Genomic DNA, 20,959 nt, shown 5'->3' with positions numbered 1-20,959 from the left:
TGTGTGTGTGTGTGTGTGTGTGTGTGTGTGTGTGTGTGTGTGTCAGGACTCAGGCAGCGGGAGGTTCTGTTTCTTTAAGGCCGGATCCTCCAGCTCACACACGGCTATCGGGTGCCACGCTGCGGCGCCTGCTCAGTGCGCCTCCGCCGCCGCTGCCCGGATCCTGGACCAGGAGCTGCTCTGTCCCGTACGTCTGCTGCACTCTGCGTGCGTGTGTGTGTGTGTGTGTAACCGATGGATTGACGGGGGGAGGCTATTGTTGTCAGCCCGTGGTTTGTTGTGCTGGAGCTGCACTTTCACCGGAGGATGTGCCGGGCAGCCGGAGCTGTGGTACTGGTCGGATAGCGCAGAAACCCGCCGGAGAAACACGGTAACCGGACTCTGATTTATTTCCCGTTTCACCATCGTTTGTCCTGCTTTTGTTTCTTATTCTCATCAGAATGAACCGATCTCGCGTGAGGTCGCAGCATCGTGTCAGATCACGGCTCATCCTCCCGGAGGCTGCGGGTTTGTTTACTATCGGAAAAAAGACGTTTGGAGCCGTTAATACGGTTCCTGATCTCCGTGAAACGTTTCGGTCTCAGACCGGATCGGCGTCCGTCACGGGCTCACTGTGGAACCGCGCATCCCGCTGATGAAGGCGGCGGCAGCGGCTCTGAGCTCCCGCAGGCCTGAGCTGCTGCCGCCGCTGCGACTACACACTCAACAACACACACAAATTAGTTCAACACAACAACTAACATTTCAATTACAGCTGCGGTCAAACCGAGACACACACACACAGCTGCTGCTGCTGCTGCGGTGTGTGTGTGTGTGTGTGTGTGTGTGTGTGTGTGTGTGTGTGTTTGGGGGCCTCTCTTGACCCCCTCTGTACTTGGCAGTTTCATTATTTATTTCTTCAGGCTCCTAGAAACCAACCAGAGCTCTAGCGCTGAACCGACGAGCTGATTAATCGATTAGATGATGTAAACAGCGCGGCTTCAGCCTCTCAGCCCTGAATATTCGGGGTTTTTTTTTGTTTTCTCTGAGAATAAAATCAGTATCAAACGCAATCAAGACACCAACATGTTTTTACAGATGGTTGCTTAAATGGTTCTAGTTCAACCTTAGTTTCAATCCTTTGATTAATTGTTTGTTTGTTTGGTCATAAAATTGCAAGAATTATTCTTCAGAACCTTCCGGGAGTCCAAGGTGATGTCTTCCAGTGTTGATCTCAGGTCTCTGGATGTGGATCAGTGATTCATTTAACAGGTCAGACGTTCAGGTCTCTCATCAGACGAGTCACAGTCAAGAGGGACGTTAACCATCTGTTTGATTATGATTCACAACTTTGGATGTTTTAGGTTTAAGAAGAGAAATGATCTTTTAAAGTTTGAGTTCGTGCTTCAGAGGCTGGAAACATGTGACTGTGAGCAAACAGACGTCTGTACTTTCCCACCTCAGTCGCTTGAATTCACAGAGGTTGAAAATGATGCATTCTTCTCTTTTGACTTTCCACCTCTGACTGTAAATCAGCCCAGCGAAGGTCTGACTCCAGTCCAGGTCCCACGTCTCAGACTCTGTCATGTAGTTTGTTTAATGAAGTCTGACAGTCTGTAGATCAATCACCCAGCGAGCTCAGTGCTCATCTGTAATTAACCAGAGAAACATCTGACTCTCAGCCTGTCGATCCTTCTGTCAGGTAAAGAGCTGCCGTCCAGTCTCTCTGCTCTCTCCCAGTTTGGGCCTCCACCCTTCGCACTGGGACTCCAGCCAGAGCTCCTCTGTGATTTAGAGCACTGACCACATTCAGCTGCTGCCATATGCTTCAGATGACAGTTCATATTTAAAGCTTCTGTAAGTAATCAGCCTCTCTACATGACCGTCTGCGGGGCCAGAGCTGATCTGAAGCTCCACTCCATTCCACTTTGTACTTTTTAAACACGTTCGCTCCAAATTTACGATGCGTTAAATCTTGGCTGACGGAACTGAAATCCAGTCTTTGTTGGATCCAGACTTTACAAAACCCGAGCTAAAGTGTCTGAGAATCTGTGTGGATGTTTAAAAGTCCTCAGTCCAGGGAGGACTGAGGACTGAGGTCGTCTCAGTCCTCAGAGACTGGGACGAATTACTGGCTCCGTGACGGATGAGGGAGACTCTGGGATTCACAGCTGCTTTCAAATGAAGAATTTGTGTAGAAAAAACATTAAAACAAAGAAAAAGGTCATTTTGTTCTGTATCTCTTCATCAGAAAGACGAGGAACTTACATCCTGTCAGAGGTGGATGACACCATCCAGATTCCTGCTGAAACCAGGGCTCACAGATAAAAATCAGATTATTTAAATAATCACTTTCACAATCAAGTTTTTTTTTTGGTTCAGGAGATGCCTGGTTGTTGCTTTGTTGCTTCCTTTGAATGAACTGAACCTCTGGTTGTCCTTTGAACATCTGGTTCTCTGTGATGGAGCTGGTGAGTTCAGTTCACAGTAAACTGAATCTAACTGGGTTTGGTATTTGAGCTTTGGACTCCTGGTTGAACAAAACGATATTTGAAGACATCATCTGGGGCTCTGGGAACGTGATGGACGCTTTTCATTTTTGTAGATTTCATAGATTCATCCAAAAAATAGTCAATAGATTTATCTTTAATGAGAATGAATGTTAGTTTCAGCCACAGAAGAGACGATGAATCTGGTGAGTAAATAACGATGAACCTGAACTCATCGCTTGTCTTCAGCCCAGCCTGGTGTGCTGCTGTCTGCTGGTGCAGATCCTCACAGCTCTTTGTTCCTCTCCGTTCCTGCTTTGGGAATAACAGACTTTCATTGCATAATCCTCCTCTGAGATATTCCTAATCCAGAGGGTTTGCGTGTCCCGTTGTGTGTCCGGATTACTGCTCCGGGTCCTGTCATTGGTGTAGATCCGTACACAGAATGTAGCTTAAGCTGGATTAAGACCCTCACCGCTTTGTTTTGGAACGGTTTAGCAGCAACCCTCCGGATCCAGCTGTGTGCATTGTTTTAAAAGACACAAAAGTAAAGCTCCAAACCATCCTGTTAGCTGTACTCCATAGCTTTATGCATTGTTAGCCTTTAGCTAGTGGAAAGCTAACAAACTCGTTCAGAAGGGGGCAGACTCACCACGGAAACAGATCTTCATGAAGTCTGGGATCTGAAGGTCATCGCTGCAGGACGCTGCCCACTCAGAACCTGGTTCCAGACCTCTGACCTGATGGACCATGTCTCAGATATTTATTAGTGTTTCAGAAAACGTCCGGTGTTTCTCTGGTTCAGGCTGTTGTCCCAGTTTAAGACCTGCCAGGCCAGTCAGAGCTGTGGTGTTACCCCACCGGGGTCAAGAAGGGACTCTGACTTCTGGGACATTCACCAGCTCGCTGGACATGTTTCAAAACCATGTATTCGTAGTGGGTCCTGTTAGTGTTTGTCCTAACCTGGACAGTCTGTCACTGACTGCTCATCATGTATTTAAACTGTACAATAACTACAAATAAAACATTTGTTTTAAGAAACAAATACTTGCTGATTAAGTTTCTTTCTATCGATTAATCGATTAACTGATCATTGCAGCTCTGATTTTAGGCAAATTGATAAATTGCATAAGGAACCATCTGCTGATAACTGTGTTTCTGCTCTCTGGTGAAGTCAAAGTGTGCTTCAGCGTCGCAGCAGAGCCAACTCATCCTGTCACCCACATCCATCAGCTGTGTTCTTTTTCTCTGAGTCATCCTGAGCTGTTGTTGTTGTGGTTGTTGTTGTTGTTGATGTTGATGTTGTTGTTGATGTTCAGCTCTTCTCATTCTCTCTCCCTCCTCTCTCTGCAGATATTGACATGAAGAAAGACATTGAGACTCTAATAGCAGAGGAACGTGCTGATATCATCTTGAAATATGCCACGGTGAGTTTTGCTTCCAACACGCTGAGCAGTGTCAGTGTTTTTGATTCGGTCCAGATGGATCACGTAGTCAGACCTGAGCACAGATGTTCGCAGACCTTCATACCTCTGCTGCATTCAGGGAAATAATCATAAACATGCTGATATTAATCTTTGATTTGAGCCTGAAATATTGATTTGTAAAGAAACGATCATCCAGCTCTCGTGGGCAGATGCTGTTCATGATGCAGTCCTTGGTCATGTTACAGTACTACAGGCTGTGGATGATTGGATGCACGTGTGTGTGTGTGTATCATCTCCTGTGTTGTGTGTTGCTCTTCTGTAGGAGGGAAAGTTCACACTTCGTTGATTTTGTGCTTTAAAAACCAACAAACACACTGAGAAGGACGGAAGCGTGAATTCAGGCGTGTGTTTGTGTGCTTTGTGTGCAGTGTGTTGTGTGTGTGTGGAGGACAGTACAGTGTGTGTGGGCGTATGTTAGTACGCTGCCAAAGTGCATTAATGACACATTGTGTAATAATATGTTTTTGCCTGTGGTTTGATGTGATTGGAGAACGATGACCACAGATATTAAATCTGACTGAACTCAGTGAAACTGAACGTGGAACCAATGGATGGAACCTGCCTCCCATCTCCTCGGGTTTAGTCCAGCGAGTCTCGAATGAGCTGCAGTCAGTGATGAATGAGTTATTAATACGCTGAGGCTCCCTGTGCACAGCTGACGGCAGCTGAATCAATGAAAACATGAACGTCACCCTGTTTTCACATCATCTCCTGATCACCTTCAAAGTCAGACTCCATGTTTACATGTGTCAGGCGTGTGCAGGACACGGCAGCGGAGCGGCTGTGTGTTGAGATGTTGTGTCATGTTTTGTCTGTCTTCACACAGTTACCTGAGACGGTCACCTGATCACCACCTGAACGGTTGTCAGATGATGCTCTGGATTAATCACTTTTAACTTTACCCACAATCCTGAGCGAGACCCTGAGATACTTCCTTCACCTGGGACAGTGATTTGTTCCCAGCCTGAAGAGAAGAATTCACAGGATCAGCAGGATCTCATCATGTGACCTTTGGGATCTGGAAACGTAACATTTCAAATTAATAAGCAGCATCGAGTTATTATACAAATCAACTAATGTTATCAAATTTTCAAATAAAAGCCGGGGGGGGGGGGGGGGGGGGGGGGGTCTGTCTCGCCATAGCAACAGCTGTGACACACTGTGCTGCGATTGACTTGACAGCGGCCTCCGGGGGCTGGCTGAACTCCCGGCCAGTGAGATTTCTGTGTATGGATGCTGGTTTCTAACCACATACAGAGCAGAGAAGAGGAGACGGGTCGGACAAAATCAACCCCATAATCCCACTGATCCCAGGAGGACTCTGGGTAAACGTCTGCCACAGATACATTCAGATTTATGTCTTTTATGCAGGTTTCATGGAGGCCAAGGTGACCCTGCTTCGCCTGTCCTCCCCTGACACGTCACATCCCCTGACTATGTGGCATAGATCAGAAAAGATCCCGATCCAGACATGAAAATAAGACGTCACGCCGCCACATACATAAAATATACATGCATACCATAATCATTTCTCCAGTTCCTGGTCGTGTGCTTTTGCTGATAATGTTTGGATTTGCATTGAGTTTTTGTTTCTCTCCTGTTTTCTCAAAAGAAAACACTCATTTTAAACTGCAGTTAAAAACAGATCAAAGGTCCAAATTCCACATGGTCCTGATGCTGTGATGTTGGCGGGTGAAGGCCAGGTTCATTCAGGTTCGATGCCCGGCCTCGTCCATCCAAACCTGCACAGGGATACGAGTTTGTACCTGCAGCTTAAAGCTGAATTCAGTGAAATATTCAGCAGTAGTAAATCAGCATGACACAGGCTGAAATACAAACACACTCGTTTGGCTCTGATCTGATTCTGACACCACACCGAACGCCCTCAGTGAGAGAGTATTTTTAGTCCTCTCACTTTCATGACGCTGACTTCGCTCACGCTGCCTCCGGGGCTCAGCGCGTCGACAGGCACCGTGAAGCCGGACACTTTCTGTGTGCTCAGTCCGACCCCCCCCCCCCCTCGCTAAGAGCAGGAGGCTGATTGGCTGCTTTCCAGACACAGCAGTGGCCTCTGCGGTAGGCAGTCGGAGGATTAGTTGCCTCTGTGTTATGTCAACACGGCGACCAGATTGTTGCTTAAATGGATTTTCCATGATACAAACGTTTCTCCCAAACTTTGTGCTGGTTGATGCAGATTCTGAACTCGTGTTTTCGTTGGACAGTTTCACTGTAGAGTCTCACATTATTCATGCTGCTGCAGTCTGACTTACTGAGGGTGTGGAAACTGTTACTGCTGTGTGTGTGTGTGTGTGTGTGTGTGTGTGTGTGTGTGTGCGTGTGTGTGTGTGTACATACAGATGACAGATGCACAAGTATTGTTGGTCAGGTTACAGTAAATATCATGTTCTGACCATGAACCTTTGCTCTTGTTAGTTTTGCTTTTATTAGAAATTTACTCTCAGATTTCCGTCTGTGAGCTTGTGTGGATTCTGTTGGTTAAGCTGGTTTTTGTTCAAACTCACTGAGACAGAAAACTTCCTCCTGATGCTTCTCCTCATCGTCAGACAGAACATACAGTCAGGACCACGTTTTGAAGCAGCCCCTGTCATGTGGTCATGTGTTTTTGGTCATGTGTCCTGATGAGACCCTGTCGTGGTTCTGAACTCTACGTTGTTGCAGCATGTAAACACCAGATTAAGGCTTCAGCTGCCTGCACAGGACCGATAAACTACACGTGGGTGGAGTAAAAGATGAACATTTGCTTCTCCTTTACTCTTACTGTTTTTCACTTGTGTGTGTTTGTGTGTGTGTGTGTTTTTGTGTGTTTGTGTGTGTGTGTTTGTGTGTGCAGGGCAGGCAGGGCGGCGTGGAGATCGACCCCTGGGAAGATGCCGACTACAGCATCTACAAAGTCATCGACCGCTTCGGCTTCATGCAGTGAGTCCGTCCTGTGTTACTCTTCACACTGGCCACAGCAGTTTCCCTCCACTTGGTGGCGCCGTGCAGCGATCTCTATCAGTTTGTTCCTAATAATGTTCTTCACTTTTATTTTTTCCAGTGAGGACGAACTACCAGCCCCGACCGCACAGGAGGAGAAGGTAAAGAGGACAGACTCTGGACACGTCACAGAGCTCATGTCATCTTTTTTTTTTAATAATGATGGACAGTGGATTTCACTCATACTGGGAACTAAAGACCAGTGTCAGTTTGTCAGCTGGGTTTTCGTTCACCTGCTCGGGTCCGTGTCGCCTTCACAGATGAAGCAGCTGGAAGTAGAGCGAGCGGAGAAATGGCTGAAGATGGTGAAGAAGTGGGATAAATACAAGAACAGTGACAGGGTGAGTGTTGAGACCTGAGACATGTGGAGCCTGAAGACACATTTATTGTTGTTATTTAAAATGACTTCACTGCCGGAGAGTTCAGAGAGCTGCAGACGAGTGGGAGCTGGTCTCTGGTTGGTCAGAGGCTCCTGTAACACTCACTCACTCTGATTAACTCTGGATCACAGCTTTACGTAATCCCTAAAATATGAGTCAAACTAGGAGACGCTTAGAGATGGAAATAGTTTGAACGACTCTTTGGATCAAATTATAAACCCACTGAGGATTATCTGCAACTCTACAGCTCTGCTGAGCTTTTTAGCCTCTTTTAGCTCCTACTTTTGGTTTTGCAGCATGTTTATGGCCCAGTGTTCGTCTGTCAGCACACACACACCGTCAGAGAGCAGCTGCTGATGAGAAAATGGAGCATTTAGCAGCTAAAGAGCCAGATATTTCCCTCAGGAGCTGGTAGAGACCAAAACCAGAGCTAAAAGAGACGGAACACTGGATGCTGCATTTCTCCTTCCATTCCTAGTTTTCAGTAAAAGTGTTTTTGGACCTACAGACCTGTTATTAGAACATCATGGTGTTTTGAAGCTTTCAAATATGCGACCTTTTGTACCATGAGTGTGAATGTGGGGGTTTATCCAGCCTGGTTCCAGACCCAGGTCTGGTTTTGTGTTCAGTGATCGCTGATGCCTCGATTGAAAAAACAGAGGGTTTTTTTACGTGGGATTGGGAAAGTGGACGTCATCCTCCTGTGCCAGAGCCACAGACAGAAAGCAGTGATGAGGTCACAGCGATGTGAAACAAAGCACGAGTTCAGACTAACGTTCATCTGATAAACCAGCAGCTCATTGAAGTTTCACCCTAATTGAAATTAAATATCTCTACAAATAGAAACTACAGAGAAAAAGAATGTTTTTGGATCTTGAAGTTAAAGTTTTGGGTATTTTCTCGTGTCTTGTTGCTGTTGGAGCTGCACACACGTAACTTTACATCAGGACATTTTAAATCCATCTGACCCACACAGGTAAAGAGAAACACTCGTCACCGTTCACGGCCGTCGACTCAGCAAACCTGCTTCACTGTGAATCAGTGAATTTGTCTCGAATGAGAAAAACTTTTGCTTTGTTCTTGTGAATACTGTCGTAGGCGAGCAGTAGGTGGTTAAACTTTCCAGTGACTCACATTGTAAAGTGTCAGCTCTCCAAACCTCCTGGCTTCTTATTCACTCAGTGTTTACGTTTTCCTCTTTCTCTGCTGTCAGATGGTGAAACGAGTGTACAAGGGCATTCCCCTGCAGCTCAGAGGCCGGGCCTGGTCACTGATGCTGGATGTGGAGAGGACGAAGAAGGAGAACGAGGGCAAATATGAGGTATCTGCTCATAACGTGATCCGGCCTGCAGGTGTTTTCTGAAATGAGTGGATTCTCTGAAAATGTTAGAGATTAGATGAGAACATGTACCGATAAATTAGCAGCTCGTGTGTTGGCCAATATGTAACGAGACATATGAGTACAGTTATTATAAAGACATGTTTGTGGTAATTTAGGAACTGCATCTCCTGAATAATCCAGCAGAGAAATAGTTTAACTCACTCAGGAGATGGCTCTGTCACAAAAACAAATTTCAGACATTATTATCAAAAACATTTGTTTGGTTTATGCGTCTATGTTAAAAAATGACTGAAGGCCAGTGTATTTATCAGATATTTAACTGTCAGAACGCCCAGCTCAGCCTAAAGTGAAAAAAGAGAAAGAACATTTGTCCTCAAACGTCGTGTCTTGTTTATTTAACTTCAGTCAAAAATAATCTTCAAAAAGACACAGTGGTTTTTGAGGAACCTTCACTGTTTGTGCTATTTCTCGACAAATAAGCTTTTATTCCTCCCACCGTGAGCGCAGGACTTTAGAGATGCTCCGTTCCACTGGGCCCAGTGACCCAGGATTTTATTTCTCAGCTGATGTGTCCAGCTGTTGGACGGTTTATTTTTTCACTTTTTAAAAAATAGTTTTCCCTAATTCCAGCGTTTGTATTCACCCAGATCAACCTTCTACAGGGCAAAGTTCCTGTTTGCTCCCACTGTACGTGGCAGGGTTGTTCTGTCCACAGGCACCATGAAAAACCAACCAGGCCTCTTCATGGATTAAATGATCAGAGAATCTTGTCTGCAGTTATTTTGGTGCTTCATCGTTTATGTCATTGTAAAGTATAAACATTCTGGTATAAATATTCTGGTTCCAGCTTCTCGAGTTTCTATGACTCAATATAAACCTTCTTTTCTGACATTTTATACACTGAACAATCAGTTGATGAAGGATGTTTCCCATAACATTTAAACATCCATTAAATAAAGCTGCTAACAACATAACGAAACGTCACTCTGCTGAAAACTGTGACCTTTAAACACTGAGACCCCCCGAGGATAAAACTCTGGATGTGGAAGAAGCTACTGAAGGTCCGGCCTGACGTCGTGTGCGCCTGGAGTTGATTAGCCTGCCCAGCAGATGGACGTTTAAATCCCACGTCTGAACCGACACACATTTATCCTCCTGTCATCACGACACCCGGCAGGATTAACATAAACATCACTGGATTAGATCAGTGAGGGAAAAACAAGCCGATGCAAATGTAATGGAGATTTGGAAATGCTGAAATCAGTCAGATTTAATATGTGATACATGTGTGGGCACATTAATCGTGACCTGTTTATTTTATTCTCTGTAACTTTAATTAAAACATCAATTTAGCTCATTTTGTCGAGTTACTTCAAGTTATATCAATTTATTTTGCTACATCTGAGGTTTAAAGGGAGAGAGGAGAAAGAGACTGATCTCAGATATGCTCGAAAAACCAAAACATTCTTCTGTTGTATCAACTTTCATCATAAAAACATTTCTCCAGTTTCATTTGAAAACTGTTTGTAAAAGTAAAGCTCGGTTTCTTCTCAAGTGGCTTTAATCAAAACATGTTTTTGAATCAGGAAAATTTCATTTCTTATGTTTTGTCCACTTCACTCAGTCACAGGTGTCTCTTACCTACTCGACCCCGTCCATGTTGACTCACCTGCTGTTTTCCTCTCAGAAAATGAAGGAGCAGGCCAGAGTCTACTCGTCTGAGATCAAACAGATCGACCTGGACATCAACAGAACCTTCCGAAACCACATCATGTTCATGGATCGCTTTGGAGTCAAGTGAGTTCCACAGTGTCACACACTCAGATTTTCCATCTGTAGTTTGTTTTGTTCAGGGTGAACGGCTCTGACTCACGTTACTGAACGAACAGATAATAATTCAGATTAAAGCAGGATATGTTTATTTTCATGTAAGTCTAAGTTGTTCTTCTTCTTCTTCTCATTATTATTATTATTATTATTATTATTATTAACAGTAACACGTGTCATAAAGTCAGTAAACTGACTCAGTGTCAGTTTAAAGTTTGCTAGTATAAATAAATAAATGTTCTGCTTCTTCCTTTACGTGTGAAACAGTACAGTACAACATACAGTTGTGGCCAAAAGTATGTGGACACCCATGTGTCTGAACATGAGCAAATCCCTGCCGCCAGGTTCAGCATCGGGTGGAAAGACTGAAACCCGAAGAGTGGAGGCTGACAAAGCGGCTCGTCAATGCCCATGGTGTGCTCGGGTGTCCACATACTTTTGGCTGTGATCCATTGTTCATTTCCATGTTATGAAGTCGATCGGTTTGTGCCGAGCCTGTGATTCTGTGACCTCGGTGTGAACTGGACTGAGTGTGCGAGGTGGGCCGGCTGTGTGCGGATGGTTCTGGGTTCCTGTGGAACCTGATCCTGTAACACAGTGATGTCACTGACAGTTTAATAGACCACAGGCCTGCTCGGGAGCGGCAGTGGAAAGTCAGTTTCAGTATTTAACAGGGTTCAGCAAAAAAAGGAACCTTTTTATAGAGACAGGGAGCAGCAGTGGAGCTGTGTTCTCTGTGGGTTCTCTCTGTGGGTTCTCTCTGTGTTCTCTCTGTGTTCTCTGTTTGAGTCACAGTCCAGCTTCTCTCACACTCTGTAGGATCCTGAACATTTTCAGACACAACCTCAGAATCCTGTGATTGAATAAACTGAGAGAATAAAAGTCACGCCCCCCCCCCCCCTCCCCCGCTCTCCTCTGCTCTCCCCCGCTCTCCCCTGCTCTCCCCCCACAGGCAGCAGTCCCTCTTCCATGTTCTTTCTGCATACTCAGTCTACAACACAGTGAGTAGCTGTTTTTCTTCCATCACATGAAACATTAAAATTCCTCTTTAACTCGATTTAACTGATAAAAATCTAGATTCAGTTCTGAGTTTTCTTTTCCTCAGCACAGCAGAGTTATGATTAGCTTTTTATCCGCGTGCAGCTCATTGTGTGCTTCCACAGTAAAGTATGTTTTTCTGCTGTTTGTTCAGTGTCGTTAAAGCCATTTGATCTGTATCTGCTCTGCCCTCAGAGGCTGCAGGGAGCAGCACATTATTATTTCATCATTTTGAAATCAAAGCTGCTGAATTTCTCAGTAACAGTGTTTTTACTGGAGTTACCATTAAAAACACAGAGGTGATCATTTACAGATATTTAATTCAGAACAAATAAATTATACCCTCAGGTAATATCAGTAATATGTCAATGTACTGGTTCACTCTGTGCTTCAACCTGCCTGTTTTCAGGTGACTTTTAGTGTCACATTATTGTATCAGTGCATCCAAAAGGTTTGAGGATTTGTGCAACATGGTTTAAATCTTGAAAATATGAGAAAATTAGATTGACTGTTCACATGCTGATGTTTAACAGTTATCATTTTTACCATGTTCGTTATCTTAGTTTAGCATCTTAGCATGCTAACATGCTACTCTGCACGTTTCCTTCTTTATTAACGTCACCGCGCTGCTCTCTGTCCTGCCGCCTGCAGGAGGTGAGCTACTGCCAGGGCATGAGTCAGATCGCCGCCCTGCTGCTCATGTTCATGAACGAGGAGGACGCCTTCTGGGCCCTGTCTCAGCTGCTGACCAATCAGAAACACGCCATGCACGGTGAGACGTCACAGTGAGCTCATCTGAACATGAAAATGCAAACTGCTTCTCGCATGTTTTTGAGATGAAGCAGAAATAAATGTGCTCCTCGGCTCAGCAGGGCCGTGTAACTGATTACAGGCTGCGCTGCTGGTCCACGTTCGTGGGATTTAAAAGTGTCTGTCTCTCTGCTTTAAGGATTTTTTGTTCCTGGGTTTCCCAAACTTCAGCGATACCAGGCACATCATGATCAGATTATTTCCAAACTCATCCCCAAACTGAAGAAACATCTGGTGAGGTCACAGTTACACAAGTGTTTCATAACAGACACAACACTGCAGCAACAGCTCTGCAGTGTGATGACATTCAGTGTGATGTTCAGGCAGTTTGATGCCCTGTAGACGTTTACTGATCCTCTCTCTCTCTCTCTCTCTCTCTCTCTCTCTCTCTCTCTCTCTCTCTCTCTCTCTCTCTCAGGACAGAGAACAGATGTCTGCAGGGATCTACAGCACTAAATGGTTCCTGCAGTGTTTTATTGACAGGGTGAGGAACTTAGACCTGAAAAAGTCTGAGCCTATCCTCGAGCACCTTACTTTGGGTGCGCTGCAATTTCAAAAATCCATACGGCGTCAGTTTAAACATCTCCTCAGACCCGTTGTTACGTTTGTTTTCTACTTGGAAAGAAGAAGCTGGATTGGTGGAAGTTTGCACGTCTCGCTTGTTAAACTCTGTTAGTTTGAACATTAGTTTGAATGGATGATATTTCAACACCTGCTGAGTCATCATCAGCTCCTGCTCACACAGCGCTGTGTTCGTTCTGCATTATAAAAGCAGGGGGGTTAGCTGCTGTAGCATAGCTGTTTCTCTGACCTGGGTCCAGTTACAGTGACCGACACTGACCCACAGTAACAGGTAGACCTGTAACCTCAGCACGCTGGGATTCAAATCACAGCACTGAGCAGTGCATGGACACGAAGACACGAAGTCAACTGACCAAATCAAATTTGGCCTAATGACACAAGTGAAAAGAAACAAAGCGAGAGGTAAAATGGAAATCTGCATGTAGCACATGTGAGTTATGTCCCTGTGTGTCTGATTATAATGGCTGCGTTTCATGGAAACATTTACGTTTGCTGTCCCTTGAAAAGCTTTCCTCAGAAAATCCCAGGAGGAGTTACCTTTAACGTTTCCGGTTTCTTTGGAAAGCAGCAGAGCTCTGGAGACGGTTAGCGTTAGCAAAGAAATCCAGCTCTGAGCAAAGAGTGCCACCTACTGAAACTTCATCGACACAAAACTGCACATTTCTGGCAGCGCCGTCTGATTGACAGGTGATCACTGGGAAGAACAACCTAAAAACACACCAGCACGTTATTACCAAGAAATACCAAAACAAGAAATTTGTCAAAGTGCGTTTGTAAAGATAATTTTACATGATCTCAGCAGAAAAAGTCCCGGTGATATCTGAGCTCTGGGACATTGCATTAGAAGAGAGCATTAAGAGCTGTTAAGCAAAACTGCTATTAGTCTCCTCCATGCATGCCCACAATCCTGTGGTGCTGGTCTGGCAGGGTTCGGCTGCTGTCAGCACTTCTCCGTCCTGCTGAGTCGCTCGGCTCAGAGGGGCCCGTGGGCCTCTGAGGTCTGGGAAAGAACCAGAGAAACCTCCTGACTCCAGCCAGGACGAGGACTGCATGTATGTGAAACCACCGGCATAAACAAACTCAGCTAACTGGCAGTAACATGATGAGCTGTTGTGTTTGTGATCCTCAGACTCCGTTCACCCTGACCCTTCGTCTGTGGGACGTTTTCATCCTGGAGGGAGAGAGGCTGCTCACCGCCATGTCTTACACCATCCTGAAGATACACAGGAGTAAGGAGACGGCGACTACATCACCATCAAAAGATAAATTATCTGTTCAAGCTGTCAATCACACTGAATGTTTCAGACCACAAACATCAATCAATTCAGCTTTTTAACAAACTATTTAAATTAACTTAAGATTTTCAGCTGTTGTTTGATTTTTTTTTTTAAGCCAAAGAGCAGTTGTGGGAAAGTCCAGACATTTGGATTCAGCCACCAATAATTCAAAGTCATGGGCCAGTTTTAACTCTTTGGACATCAGACTCACATCGTGCGCCTCCTAAGTGCCCGTGCGCTAAACTGTGTGGTTCTGGTCTGATCATCTCAAACAGTTTCCTGGATAGAGCTGCGGAGTGGGACAGACAGCTGCTTCCAAATGTTTAATTCAGAGCTGTAGCAAATTCAAAACACTTGTTGTTGTTGTTGTTGTTGTTGTTGTCGTGGTCGTGTGGTCATAGTTACAGAATTCATAGAAAACTGAGCCTGAGTCTGAGAGTGAACTGGTTTAAACTGTGTCAGAGTTTAGCTGCAGATCTCAGTTCATGGGGTACACTGCAGAATCTGAAGCTCTGTGATTGGATATTTCTAAGTGAAATGCACCTTGGGAGTCGTAGTTGACTTCTCTCCTTATGAAGGAAGCAGATATTTTCTAACACAGTTGTTAATCTTTTGTGCCCATGATTCAATCAGGAGCGTTCTGGGTCCATCAAAGATTTAAAGAGCTTCAACGGTCAGTTAAAACCGTTTATGGAGAAAATGAGCTGGAAACCTGAAATAAGTTCTACTCTCAACTCATACCCAAAACAAACACAGTCCTAATCCTACACAACTGATTCAAACACACCTCCTCTTTAACATGAGAGGTGCATGATGCAGATCCAGTACACATCAGAGGTTGTTTGTCTTGTTTTGGTGCAGAGCGTCTGGTGAAGATGTCTCTGGAGGAGCTCAGGGAGTTTCTGCAGGAGCGAATCGCTCAGACTTTCTTCTACAGCGACGACGTGATCATCGAGCAGCTGCAGGCCTCCATGGCTGAGCTGCGAAAAATGAAGCTGGACCTTCCTCCTCCAGGTGAACGGCTGCACGCAGAACTGACTGACCAGTTAAACTGATCAACGGATTCATGTGTTTAATGTCAAACAAGATCACATGAAACAGGAAAACATCTGATTCAAGAATAAACCAACTAGAATAAGAACAATTCAGTCATTCCGTGTTCACATATGACAAACCTGTGCACAGTCATCTAATGATTCTTTATGCTCCTGGGTTGTTTTCAGGGAAGCCTGAGGAGTTGCCTCGTAAGCCTCTGGGTCAGGAGCTGCCGGTGCTGCTGAGTCCAGTCCAGCCCTCCAGAGGGAAGCTGTCATCAGCCAGCGGGTTTCCCAGAGCTGGCCTCAGCCTCCACATCATCTCCCACCAGCCTGACTCCATATCCCCTGACCAAAGCCCCTCTAAGGACCCCAGGGATCTCGACGCTGCAGAGGAGGAGGAGGCCCCACTGCCTTCCCCAGACCCCATCATCATCCACAGCCAGGTCCCGCTCACTCCTGACAGCTCCCCACTGATGGGGCCCCCGCCTTATCAGCCTCCAGGGAGCCACAGTGGAATCACAGCGGATCAGCCGTCACTGCCAGATCAGGACAGGGATGAAACGTGGCCTGATCCAGCAGTCGCCACAGGACCTCACTCAGCTCCACAGATTGCTGACGCACTCTTGCCGACGTTTACAGACGACTCCTCTGCAGCCGTCAGTGCTGACCCATCCTCCTGTGGGGTCCCACGGACTCTTTCGGCACCTGTAGTCCAGGTGGTGTCTCCGGGGTTGGGCCTGACCCAGTCTGAGGGTCTGTCACCAGCAGATATGGCTGAGGACAGTCACCTGCTCCAGCTGCTGGAGCAGGCCTCCGCTCTGGGCACCAACAAGAACCTGAACCAGGACTCAAGTACTGCGTCAGAGGAAACACCGGCTCCAGATGTTTCATGAAACGAGCACCAGAATGCAGATCATCAGTTACTGATGGTCCTGCTTCTCCATTTATTGGATTAGTGTCAGAGGATGAACCACAGAGGTACAGAACAAGTTACCAGTCAGATCATCAGTGTCAAGCAATAATTGCTTAAAAGTGTGTTATCACTTTCAGGGCCAATATTAATTCTAATCTAATTTGCCAATTTTAAGGAGGTAAAGTTATTATTCTCCTGTTCTTTAACTTTCTAAAAAGTTTTGTAATGATTGTGACAAGATTTCCTCCTTTAAATGTTTTCATGGGAAATTTAAATTTTCTCTTACAGGAAGTAAAAGTGCAAAAACAAAGATGTTTGAAAATATCAGTGAAGATGAAAAAGGAGAATTCAGGAGCAAGTGGATTTAATGTTTGGTCCTGAAACACAGAAACAAAACATCAGACAGAATCAGAGTCCCTCACAGAAATCGCATCGAAAATTCAAATAGAATTAAAACCTATTTCACTGAGTTGTTTTCTGTACGAAGCTTCATACACTGACCTTCAGAAGGAGAGTGATGACCCCTGGGTTTGAGTGCGATGTATCGGAGCATTAGACAGTGGTAAAGCTTAAAATGCAGAAAATACATTTTTTCTGAGGAGGTTGTGTTTAGGTTAAGTTTGTGTGTGTGAAAATATGACGTCAAAAACGAATCCAAAGTTCCAGTAATGGCTCAAAAATGAATCCATATACAGACGGAATAAGCAGGAAATTTGACTCAGCTGCATGAAATGAAGTCAGCCCCGTCCAATCACATCGGCTTATGATAATAGTTCTGCATCTTGCCTGTATTGTGCAGTATTGTACACAAAGCAATAACGCTGCACAGCCACACTGATTTCTTCTGGGACAGTATGTGTTTTCCTCTGCGTCTGCACAAGTTCACTCACAAAACAAACCTTTTGCTGAGCTGATATTCACCGTGTGCTCGCAGAGAATCTCTCCTCCAGTTTAAACTAGATGAATGTGGTTTCAGTTGCAGAGAAGTTACAGTGTTATTGTCTGACATGGAAGTGGAAATTATTATCAGATTACTCATGATCAAACTGCCTGGATGAAAACCCCGACCTGTACCTGACAACCTTCCCTTCCACCACGTTCACTGTGTCTTTAAGGATTTCTCCATTTAATGATCTCTTTTACACCTTTCATGCACAAAGCATGTTATTTGTATTTTGAACATTTGTGCTCATTCCCAGAATTAGTGAGACCTGGCTCTCAAGAGGAGACATCAGATGACGAAGAGACTAAACCGCCATCCGCTGCTTCGGTAAAGACGCCTTACAGGACATCACATCTACTCTGTTTCCTGTCTGGCTGCAAAGACCGAATTACATGGAAAGTCATTTTGAATTATTTAAGTTTTATTACAGAGAGAAGGAATTGAGAAGCGTGCAAAAGGCATCACCCTTTACAATAAAAAAACTTTTTGTAGTTTTTTAATGTTTTGTCAGGGAACAAAATGTTTGCTCAGTCAGCCTTTGTAAAATGTTTGCTAGCAAAATTAGTTTTATTTTTTGTACAAATGTCTTGATGCCTTATTTGGATCGGCTTCAGTTCTTCTGTGGACATTACTGACGTTGTATCCTGCACGGCAACAGAGGAATAATTTGACTCTACGTGAGGAAAACTAACCTTCAGGTGATGGACTGAACATGAAACCTCTGACGTGGTGAGCTGGCTCACTGTTATGATTGTACACATTGAAACCTATTGAGCTCATTTTAAATAAGTGGTTTTGTAGCTCAGTAATTTATTGTTTTATCCTCTTAGAAAAGGCAACCAGGTCGTTTAATAACCACTCTCGTGCTCATTCTTTTCAAGAACTGGAAGAGCTGCATTTCCACTGAGGTTCTTGAAAAGCAAGGCGAGTTTATTTATATAGCACCATTCAGACACAAGGCAATTCAGAGTGCTGAAAGGTGAAAATAGACTTTGGCTGTAGATGTGTCTGCTTCTGTTAACATTGTGTTTAGAAATGTGCAGTATTGTAGAAACAGTAGGTAACGAGTTAGGACGAGTTTTCCCATCTGACGGAAGAGAAATCATTTCTTCAGCTCTGTGCTTAGAGATAGTGGGAGGATGACATCTTGTGGTTGGTTTAGTTGAAGCATGTCTCTATCTAGATCTTGCCAAGGAGAGTAGAAATGTTGTAAAAGTGGTTTTTAGATTTCATCCAAATTAGAAAAAAATCAGATCCTAAATCTTTCCAATCTTGCGAGTTAAGGCCGTTATTTTTAATTCTGTGAATATGTAGTGGCTGTTTCTGACATTTGACTGTTTCATCTCTAAAACTTCAGATAATCTCAACGTTTTGAATAATTATATATCAGCGTAGCCACAGTGGAACCAATTTTTTTGTCTTTAAACGAGATGAAGTCATAGTAGTGCAACATTGTTGAGCACTTCAGGTTTGTGTGTGTGGGGGAGATGTTTCATTCTTGGCTACAGATTTGTTGTAGAAATTTGCTGAATCTTTGACTAAGTTTGAAAAGGTTGATGAAAACCTGGAGATGAAACAATACAACTTTTATCATCCTTTAATCTGTGTGTGATTCCTTCTGTATAGAGCGCCGGTGTTAGACCATGTTCTGTGGAAGGGGGCGCTGTTGTGTGGATGTCACTTTGTGCAGCTGTGGTGTTCATGGATTTCTGTGTATTTCTGTGTTATGGGCCGACGTACACACTGATACTGATTTGTGGAAAGTTGTAACGTCAGTACCAGTAACCAGTTAACACCAGTAACATGAGGTGATTTACTGGTTGAGCTGTGGTAAAAAGCCGAGAGAGAATTATCCTGTAACATGTCGACAACTGGAAAAACCACATGAAACAGAAACGACTGAGGAAAATAACTTTTATACTCATTAGCACATAGATCCTGACACACTGTGGCTGAATGCAGAACTACAGACGAGCTGAGGGAAAAACAAGATGGGGCTCAGCTGGGTGGAGGATGGGTGGAGGGAGAACTATTTAATTAAGGGATTAAAGTTAGAAAACAGGTCAGTTTAAGTTCGAGGTAGTTTCTCATTTATGATTTTACATTTATGTTTATAGCAAAAATAAAATCGATGAATCCAAACAGCACCTACAAAAATAGATACGATAAAAGAAGATTTCTCTCGTGGCTCAGCAGAACCCTGAAACTGCAGAGATCTGTCCCACAGTGAACGTCTGCTCCGACGCTTGGTGAAATCCTTTCTCCAGCTCCAAGCACACTCCTCACATTCAGCACTCGTGAAATCACATCTGTCCAGAACCAGGGGGACAGTCTCTGTCCAACAGGTCTAGACGATGCCAAACTGAGCCAGGTCGCTCAGCTCCATGTCACCAAACGCCTCCCAGGGACAGACCACCGCAGAGTCTGCAGGACAGGAAAACCAAAACGTGAGTCCAGAGTCAACCTGTGAACATGGAAGAGTTTGGGACTGAAGATAAAATCCACCCACCTCCCAGACCGTCCATCCCAGGGACGTCGTTGTCGAACCTGATTGAGAGAACAGCAGAAACCAAAGTGAATTTTTCCACAGATGTTAAACTTGGTGCATGAAGAGCACAGTGGAGGAAAACGAGGGAGCGTCTCACCCCTTCTGTCCAGCTTTGGGAGCCTTGCTCTTGAACTGCCTGGTCTCCTTCTGCTTGAACTTTGGGGGAGCGGCCTTGGAGCCTTCAGCTGCTGCTGCGTTCATCTTGGAGACTTTTGATCACAAAGAACCAAACAAGTCAATTCACTCATCATGAAGAGATGGAGCAGATGGACACAGGCCTCCTCCATCACCACTAAACACACGTCCATGTGCTGCTGTGTCTCACACTTCATCCTCTTATGTTTTCAAACACCTTCCTCTGTGTAATCTCTGGTAATAGCACGTCTTCGTACCTGCTTACTTGTCAGAAATACTCTTCATATTTTATGGTGCTAATCCTCTTTGAGTCGGTCCCTAAACCAGAGGCCAGGTGACACAGGGTCACAGCGTACTGGTGTGTCAGGGATCAGTGTGCCTGCCCTGAGGATCACAATCTGCCCGCAAACAAGATCTCATTGATCCATGTCATGTTCTGGGACGACGCTGGATTATGACAAGGATTATAATCTAATTTCCAAAGATAATATTCAGACAGATTTAGCAGCTGAACATCCCTAAACCTGATCACCTGGAGAAGACGTTACGTTACAGGAACATTTAAAGATGAATCCTGTGCCATGTCTCCACCTTCACACAGAGGAAACAGAACCTTCAGTTCACTGATTAATCCAAGAAACTCTCTGCCTGACACACAAACCACGCCAACAGTTTACACTGTTCTATATTCACAGTAATATTCATATTTACATCTGTATCCCACAACACTCCACACTGTACATTTATTATCCTTAGTTCCTCCAACTTAGAGTTATATTTTTATACTGTTGTTTTATTGGGCATCTTACAGAGCAAAACTAAATCTCGTTGCACTGTGCAACTCGTGTTCTGCAATGACAATAAAGATTCTTATTATTATTCTTAGTAGTTCTTAAGGAAATATCAGATAGAATAGATAAATAATCGTATTAAAATCAGTTGATCGTTTCTGTGCCTCAGATTTAACATTCATGAAATTTAGGACGGGTCATTTTGTGGTGGAGGAACACTGAAGTTAGAGCTTTAGTCTGCCTCCACCACCTGTTCGCATGTTTCGTGAACAATTTAAGAAAAACAGATAGTGACAGATAAATCAAACAATTACGAGACACAGACTTTAGTGATTACTGAGAACAAGGAGTAAAAATTTCAAGTTCTATCAAACCTTGAAACTC

At 44.4% G+C, this 20,959-nt stretch overlaps 2 protein-coding genes across 3 annotated transcripts; one reads left to right on the top strand and one right to left on the bottom strand.

The window, feature by feature from the left end:
• Positions 1–95: 95 nt before the first annotated feature.
• On the top strand, positions 96–18,596 carry LOC121184929 (USP6 N-terminal-like protein). Of its 2 annotated transcripts, none has more exons than XM_041042871.1 (14): positions 96–187; positions 3,822–3,895; positions 6,807–6,892; positions 7,014–7,053; positions 7,213–7,293; positions 8,546–8,653; positions 10,362–10,471; positions 11,454–11,502; positions 12,191–12,311; positions 12,489–12,583; positions 12,768–12,833; positions 14,061–14,160; positions 15,070–15,222; positions 15,432–18,596. In XM_041042871.1, exons 2-14 carry the CDS (start codon positions 3,830–3,832, stop codon positions 16,136–16,138), a joined length of 1,782 nt encoding a protein of 593 aa, XP_040898805.1. In that variant the 5' UTR covers positions 96–187; positions 3,822–3,829; the 3' UTR covers positions 16,139–18,596. The 2 variants fall into 2 exon arrangements, with proteins under 2 accessions (XP_040898805.1, XP_040898797.1); XM_041042863.1 differs by having other exon boundaries at positions 123–370.
• An 852-nt stretch (positions 18,597–19,448) lies between these two features.
• LOC121184957 (retinal cone rhodopsin-sensitive cGMP 3',5'-cyclic phosphodiesterase subunit gamma-like) lies at positions 19,449–19,850 on the bottom strand. The gene is made up of 3 exons (XM_041042893.1): positions 19,747–19,850; positions 19,611–19,648; positions 19,449–19,525 (listed from the first exon to the last, which is right to left on the bottom strand). Exons 1-3 carry the CDS (start codon positions 19,848–19,850, stop codon positions 19,449–19,451), a joined length of 219 nt encoding a protein of 72 aa, XP_040898827.1.
• Between the last annotated feature and the right edge of the window lie 1,109 nt (positions 19,851–20,959).

This window comes from Toxotes jaculatrix, chromosome 1 (assembly GCF_017976425.1).
Source record: "Toxotes jaculatrix isolate fToxJac2 chromosome 1, fToxJac2.pri, whole genome shotgun sequence".
Taxonomy (NCBI): Eukaryota; Metazoa; Chordata; class Actinopteri; family Toxotidae; genus Toxotes; species Toxotes jaculatrix.
Note: the sequence above shows the minus strand (reverse complement) of the source record. Positions and strands in the feature narration are given on the sequence as shown.